This window comes from Meleagris gallopavo, chromosome 9, assembly GCF_000146605.3.
Source record: "Meleagris gallopavo isolate NT-WF06-2002-E0010 breed Aviagen turkey brand Nicholas breeding stock chromosome 9, Turkey_5.1, whole genome shotgun sequence".
Classification (NCBI taxonomy): domain Eukaryota; kingdom Metazoa; phylum Chordata; class Aves; order Galliformes; family Phasianidae; genus Meleagris; species Meleagris gallopavo.
The window spans coordinates 13,301,209-13,309,189 of record NC_015019.2 but is presented as its reverse complement, the minus strand read 5'-3'; the positions used below and the strand labels follow the sequence as shown (position 1 = coordinate 13,309,189).

Here is a 7,981-nt window from a genome sequence, read left to right as displayed (position 1 = left end):
GATTTTTTTTTTTTTTTTAATGTAAACAAAATGAAAACCATTGCAGGCAAGATGCCAGCTGGCAAATGAAAAGCAGTCTCAGTGCATCAGCTGCAGTTCAGTAGGAATTTAGGGTGCCCAACAAGTATGAAGTCAAGGACTTAGGTGTGTATATAAAGAGAGAGAATGTTTGTTATAGAAGCCTATGCAAGGAGAGGCTTTCTTGGCTGTTGTTTAAATGTGAGAGGGAGGACAGCGATGGGAGCAACCTGCCAGACACTGTGACTGGCGCGTGCTCTGCCCAGGTCATTGACTGTTAGCACAGGCAGAGCGGGTTCAGAGCTGAGCCTGAGAGCACTGGGTGCAGCTCTGTGCTGTCTGCCTCCTGTCACTGCACGGTGGGCTGCAGGGCTCTGCCTTTATTTGGGGTGGGTGCAAGCTGTGGGGTCTGTGGGTGGATGTGTGCCGGAGATAAACCGTGCCTCCCCCAAAAGCACAAGCACTGGGGAAATGAGATGACAAAAAGAAAAGAACTATCAGTTCTGCACGGCTGAGGCACGAGCTCTGAGGTAGGAATAATAAAGTCCACGTGGAGAATTACTTGAGTGTATTTACAGAGATTTAAATCCACACTTCATTTCACACAGAAGCTTTCATGAGTGGGCAAGGGATGCTATCTGAGGCAAGGTGGGATATTTGATGGGCACAGTGGGTTTGGAGACATCCTCCTCTACTTCGTGGAGTCCTTCAGCTGTGTAAATAAAAAGCAGAAAAGGGGTGGAGTGGGAAGAATGTTGTTTTTATTCCTCGCAATACCTTCTCTGGGTATTTTTCTCATCGTTTCTGGTCAGCCTCTCATCAGATTGTTCTTATTTCATTTTGGTATCCTTCACTTGTAACTCCTCCAGCTCTGTCTGAAGTGTCAGCAGTGTCTACAGGCAGTGGCTTTTGGGTTGGTTTTTGTTTACCCCCTTTCTTTTCCATGTTGTGCTCTACAGCAAAGTGCAGAGCTTCCCTAGTAGCTGCTGGGCTGGGCAGCAGGGCTGGCCCCAGTGCAGAAGGCTGTTTCTGCCCACAGCCTCTGTGCATGTGCTTCTTCCTCCCCACGGGGCTCAGGCCAGGTGGGTGGTCAGGACCCTGGCGCAGATTCAGCCTGCTCTCTGCATTTCACAGCCTGCTTGGGTGGCTCCTGGGGTGCAGGGAAAGGACGAAATAATTTAAATCCAAAGAAATGCTTAGTGAATTAAGGCCATTAAGTTCACTGTTACTGCATTCGTGTCCCCTCTGCATTCATTTATTTCAGTACTCCCATGCAAATGCGCTGTCAGGTGGGAATTTCAAACCAGTGTTAGGGAGTTGTTTAGTAAAGCTCCAACAGGAACTTGGTTCTCAACGTCCTGCCTTGGAAAAGCAGCAGTTCCAGGTGGTGTGTCAGGTCAGCCCTGGTTGGGTACAGCTCGAGCTGAAAGCAGAACCTACAGGCAGAAGGCAGCTTGCAGCTGCTGCTGCAGGGGCCAGGAGTCACTTGCAGCAAGTTTCAGAGGTAACTTCTGTGTAAGTGGATATGCTGGAGGAAGTCGTAAGCTGCTTACGGGGTGTTTGCAAACAGAAACAGAGTGCATTCATCGAAGAAATGACTCTGTTTGAATAATTGCTCAGCTCAGCGCTTGTTTACCTGCCAGTGAGGGGAGCAGGAGGGTAATTGGAGAGCATTAGTGCTGTGCTGTGAGGCTGTGTGAGAGGCAAGGTGAAGGTGAGGTGTTATTGCCTTGGTTGCTGGCTTTTAACTCCTGCTGCAGTTGGCATGAGTGCTGATATTTGCTGGTGGAAGCGATGAGGGCTGTCCTGCAGCACACAGACGTGGAAGGGTCCCCAAAGTGCTCCTGCTCCTCACAGCACTGGGGCGTGCACCCTGGTCTGCTTTGCTTCTGCATGGCCCTTCTTACTGAAGGGATTTGGGGACAGTCTTGTAACTTAGCCAGGCTTAGCAGGGAAGACAGCAAACCCTCGTGCACGTAGTGATGCTGTGAGTACATTCATTCTATGCAGCTAACCAGCTGCACTTTCATGTGAATTTTGAAAAGACTGCAAATGAACACACAGCTGTAGAGAAACATACAGTCCTCCAGCAACTGTGCTGGAAAATGCTGTGTAAGTTTCTGAGCCAGTATGTAACAGAGCATCTCAGCGCTGCATACCTCGAAAGAATTCTGCTCAGTGACAGCAATGCTGATTCCTGGGGCATGTGTGAGTATTGCTGGGAGCAGAATGAGGCCCGTACAGCTCAGTAATGAAATATATTTTGCAGGAGGTATATTTATAAACAAAAATCTCTTGGGGAAAAAAGAGCATTGCGTCTTCAATTACATTTGCAAAGCTGCTGCTTGGAAATTGGCATGGCTCCGTCCATTCAAGGGATCTTAGAAACGATTTTGCTGCATCACAAGCTGCTGTCATATCTCTGAGGCTTTGAAAGTGAACACCGATGTCTGTGTGAACAGGATGCTCTTTGTGAGTTCTAATTGGAACCAGTCCTGTCTGAATGCTGCAGCCTTTGACATAACATGACTAACCTAGGGAAGCGATTCCAGACCCATCTGTGAGCAGTGCTCCTCGAAGGGCTGGCTGAGATAAAGGCACAGCAGGAGGCTGCTCTGAACTTGGAATGGACTTCAGACAGGAGTGTGTGTGTCCGTGTGTGTGTGTGTGTGTGTGTGTGAGATTCTGATGACATTTGGGTGCTTTCTCTCCTTTCCCTAGCTTGGCTAGAGCTAGATGCAAAAAATATTAAAATTAGGCTGTTCAGAGGTGGACTGAGTCATAGAGAAGCTGGATGCTGTGTACTTAGGGTACATGTTTGTCTTTGCAGGTACAGAACTGATGACTGCAAGTGGTGGGACAGGGAAGGATGTCAAGTCTTGTTCCATAACCCTGCAATGGAGAAGTGACTGACCTCGCTGAGAATTCAGTTTTAGTTTTGCCACTTGGCCATGAAGCGAATATGCTCACATATGCATTTGTTTCTGTGTTTTCAGTATAACAGTCTGTTCCTTAAAGCCAATGGCCATCAAAAAGAACCTTCTCTGGAGGTAGGTGCTGGTGCCATCTCTTTGTTGCACACACTTTACTTCCTCACCAGTCTGTCACCAGCACTGCCTTGGCTGCTCTGAGAGGGGCATGTCTTGGAGGAGCAAGGTGACAAGATCCTGATGATGGTGCTCTGCTTTTGGTAGATGTTAGCTGGCCACTTCCAAAAGCTGTACTTAAGGACAACCTGGGGGCTGCTGCAGCTCACGGTGGTGAAGCGTTTGATGAGTGCACTGTGATGGCACTATGAAGGCAGGGTGAATGGTTTGCTAGGATCTCACCTTTGCTACAGAATTGTTCTGTTTTTGCTTTAAATTTCCCCTCTAGCCATCAGGCCTGCGAGAGGATTCTAAAAAATGAGACAGGAGTGAAAACCAAGAGCATGCTGGCTCTCTGAGTTTGCAGGAGTTGTGGAGTGTTAGCTCAGAGACCTCAGCACTGCTCCCATCCCTTCAGTCCTGTGGGTTTTGCACTCCTTTGGGCATGGAGCACTGCTGCAAAGTCAGCGTTATTCTCCTAGAGCTTGTAGTGCTGATACAGGCTGGAAATTGGTTTTTTCTTACTTTGTCCTGCTGAGGAGCTTCTTTGGAAGGCCCTTGGTGGGTTGTGAGCTGCTTGTGTGCTCGTTGGCACTCCATTTTCTCTAAGTTGAGGTGAAGTGAATTAGTACGAAGTTAGGTATGAGAGTGAATGTTCTTTTGCCATGAAGTGAGTCGTGTATGGAAATTCTCAAAAAGAGAAAGAATGGAAGAGCAGATGGGCTCTGATCAGGAAAGCCATAAATTTCAGTCTCGGTGTGTGTGCTCCTTCATGGTTTGCTGTCGTTTTCCTTCAGACCAACTCTGGGAAGTTAATATCAGCCGTTAAAGCTTTGAGGCTATCTTCCCCCCTTTTCTCTTCTGGTTCAGAAGTGAATAAAGGAGCTTTGTACAGTTCTTGAAACTGAGCCTGAAACAGTGCTGAACAAAATATAGTGTTCCTTTCAAGATCTTGGAAATAATTACATCATAGGCAAATTGGGCCAGAAACCGTTAATAGTATTCTTTGTGGAGTGAAAGCCCACGGGAGGACCTATTTCAGCAGAGCGGCATTGTTTACAAACAGATACAGTGACAGAGGCAGTTGTCCCGTTCTGAGGGACAGCTGAGGCTGGTGCCATGTAACAGACTGCAGAATGACGGCCAGCTCCTGCCTGCAGGCTGGGCTGTGCCTGGCGGCCGAGCGGAGCAGATGCTGGAGAAGTCCATGGAGGTGGGCTACGGGGCAGACAGGGCCTGCGCTGCCGTCAGCTCCTGACCTGCTAGGGCTGTTTGTGTGGGGGAGAGCGGGGTGTCTGTCTGCTCAGAGCACCTCTGTGGTGTGCAGGGATGTGCAGCTGAGTGCACAGCAGCCCCAGTGCGGAGGGAGGTCAGGGGCACGCGGTGCTGTGTCTAATGTCTGCTGTGGAGCTGGTAACACCCGGCCTCGTGTGTGCTCCTTCAGTGGGAGGGGATATGGTCTTTCCTATTCCTTACAGCAGTTTTCAGCCCTGGCTCTTTTTTCCCCATTACCTGAAGACGTCTTGCATTTCGAGATAGAAATCGCAGAGGTTGTTGATGGCAACTGTTTGACCCGAATCTACAAAAGCGTGTGGTTCTCCAGGTAAATGGCTGTGGCACTGGAGATCCCAGTCTGTGGAAGCCTACCCTGGGCCCAACTGCAGTTCCTCAGTGGTGACACAGAGTAGCACATCGTTGCTTACATCCATGCTATATCAATAGTGTGTCTCTCTAGGACTGGGGCAGGTCCACACCCTCATGGCAGGGCTGTTGGCAGGGCCTCTCACTGGGGCCAGACATGCACCAGGGCTGTGGCACTGTCCCAGATGGTGCGTTCCATTGACAAAGCATCTTTCTATCTGAGAGTTGCCTTGGTGCACAGCTTTGTTAGTGAAAGGTGTGTGATTTCTTCCACACTCGTGGCACAGAGACTCTAGGGAGCTGCACCTGGTTGGTTCTGGCCGCAGGGTACAGGTGCAGTGACCAGCTCATAGGGCAGGTAGGGTCCAGCAGTTCCACTGGGCTGCAGGCTCCGAGCTGACATCTTCCTCTGCTGGGGAGCACCATGCTGAGCTGCTCATGGAACAGTTCTTTGAGTCTTTCCTAGTTTGTTGTGGGCAGAATCTGCCAGGTTGGCTCAGATCACCAGTTTAATGCAAACTCATTGATGAAGTTGGCTGGGAAGTGTGTGCTTACAAGCTGCTCCCTAGGGGAGTTGGTGTCAGTAATGCCTCCGATAGGTGTCTGTGAATCAGGGCCTCCAGAATCTCCACTCGGTGTGTTAGGCAGGGGGCCAAGACTGGCTTTTGTTCAGGTTTTCAGCTGTGTAACCCTGGGATGGCTCCCTGGGATCCCGTGGGCACCAAGACGTTCAGTAACCTGTCTTTATGGCACCTGCACCAGTGCAAAAGAGAGAATATGTATTTCATTTATTGTTCTTGACTTCAAGCAGATACTTTGAGTGCCTCATCCTTGGGAAGTGCTCAGGGCCAAGCAGGGTGGTGCCCTGGGCAGCCTGGTCTGGGGTCAGCCAGCCCATGGCAGTGACTGGGACTGGGTGGGCTCTGAGGTCCCTTCCAGCCCACCCACTCTGTGATTCTCAGTTCTGTCATTTGTGGGTTTTGTTTAGATCAAATTAAAAACATAAGTACAGTAGTACAAAATAAAATCATTTCATGTGTAGTAATGTGAAAATGGTAACAGGCCAAAATGCCCGTGTCATCGTGAAAACCTGAGCAGAGTGAGCATCTTTGCCTTTCCGAGTTGGTCATCTAGTTTTTACGTGGGAGGTATGCTCGAGCAGGGCAGTGTGGGTTTGATTATCGCCTGCTGATCTATGGGCTGGAAGTCCTGGCAGAATGTCAGCTGTGTCATGGTCAGTGCTGTGCTTGCAGGCTTTGCCTCAACCCCGTGCTTGTGGCTGCAGCTGGCCGGTGGTGCCCGTGGCTGTTGTACCACAATGATGGGCCTCACTGTAACTTCTGCAGTTAAGAAACAAAACAGAACATCCTTCATCTCACATTTAAGAGACTGACTGCAGGAACGTGTGCTATCTGTGAATCAGTGCAGGGAAGGCTCTGCCTGACGCTCACCGTGGGTCTGCGCGTGCCTGCCATAAATGGAGCTGCTGGAAGGCAAGGTGCTTGTCGAGCTGTAACCTTTAACAACACACAGCGGAGCCCACGTCACATCTGATCCGCTTGAAATCATACTCTATTTTCAGGTCCTAAAACAGTCAGAGTTCGTTTTACTGAGCGTTGCTTGTTTGTGAAACCAGCTGCTTATTGAATTTCAATATTGAAGAAAGATGAGGAATTCCAGAAGTGTTACCTGCCCTGTGTTTCCTCAGTATATGGAACATGTACAGCAGTTCCTGGGTATCTTTTCCATTGGGTCAGCACAGCTGTTCCTTGGGGCTCACAATGCACTGTGCCTGGGGCCAGGTGGAGTCTCAGGCACCCCAAGAGGTCTACGTGGTGACAGCTCAGAGAAAGGAACACCTGAATTGTTTTCAGGGTACCATCATTTTCCCATTCGGGTCTGTAAAGGATTTTAAAGCATATGTATCTCTTGTTTCTGTGTGCGAAAATCTTTTTAGTTGGTACTTCTGAGTAAATTTTTGTTGGGAATATGGTTTCTTTTGAAGCTCCGTGCTCAGGAGTAAACCCTCTGCAAAAACAAAGCTAGGGGAGAGCAGAGGTCCCAGTGCTTGTTGCCTGCGCTGCCCGGCGTGCTCCCTCTGTCTCACATCACAGGAGTGGTACCCCTGGGTATGAGGTTGTTTCAGAAAGCCATGTAAACATTCCTTTGGAGGCCTGGTTTTAGAAAGGGAATTGGTCTGTAAACAACTACAGGACATAAAAGTTAATTAAAAAAAGGTAAGACTTTAAGAAGGATTTCAAAAAAAGAAAATAAAAGTTTGTTTTTCCTACTGATACAATTATTTTTAGGAACTGCGTGTATTTTCGGCAGCCAGCCTTCTCACAGACAGCGTTCCTTCCTTCCCTGCCTTCCTTCCCCAGCAGCAGGTTTTCCACCCCTCCCCATGTGCCAGCACCTCACCTGATGGGCATGCTTTGTGTTCTGCTTTTGCAGGAGGCTGTGAGGGCTGCTGAAGATGTCTGATAGTCTGGATGTTGAAGAGAAACCTCCAGCCCCGCCGTTGAGAATGAACAGCAACAACCGTGATTCTTCAGCACTAAACCACAGCTCCAAACCGCTCCCCATGGCCCCTGAGGAGAAGAACAAGAAAGCCAGGCTGCGCTCCATCTTTCCAGGAGGAGGGGATAAAAGTAAAGTATCAGCACTGGGTGGCTGCGTCCTTCTCTAACTCTCTGTTGGTTGCTGTGTTTACTTTCTGCCCGTTTTCTTTCTGTTTCAGTTGCAGAACATGATAATTCAAGTCCTTCTGAGGCCTTCTGTTCCAATTACTCTAGTAACATGTTTCAAAAGAGGAGGAGGTATTCAGGCAGTTCCTGCTTTGTCTCTGAGAAGGCAGTGAGACGCACACGCACACTGTGCCGCTTGCCTTTTAAAAATACCCCTATGGTTCAGTTGGGGGAATCCTTTTCTTTGGATTTTGCTTTGGGTTTGCAGTAAAACCAGAGATGAGATCGTATGCTTTGCAAAACATGTTTGCAGAAGTGAGAAGGCAATATGCCTGACACTTTATTTCAGTGCTCTTGCATCCCATGGATGGGAGCAAGGCTGTACTTGTTTGTTCCTATTGCAGTGATAGTGGATGCAGAGTGGTTTGTTTTAAAACCTGCTGGATATGTTCACAGTGTCTCTTAAAAATGCAGGAAACAGCATTTCAGTTGCATTCTCTGAATTGCATTTACAGAAGGAAATGAGTCTTGAGTTACTTTATTTGCAGA

At 48.7% G+C, this 7,981-nt stretch overlaps 1 protein-coding gene across 1 annotated transcript in view; it reads left to right on the top strand.

Moving 5' to 3' along the window:
* The first annotated feature begins 3,046 nt into the window (after positions 1-3,046).
* The window catches only part of PAK3 (p21 (RAC1) activated kinase 3), a 35,586-nt gene continuing 30,651 nt past the window's right edge, over positions 3,047-7,981 (top strand). Inside the window, exons 1-2 of the mRNA XM_003208437.4 lie at positions 3,047-3,068; positions 7,200-7,396. Of these exons, the coding sequence (XP_003208485.1) occupies positions 7,222-7,396 (175 nt within the window). The 5' untranslated portion in view covers positions 3,047-3,068; positions 7,200-7,221. The remainder of the gene's footprint in view (positions 3,069-7,199; positions 7,397-7,981) is intronic.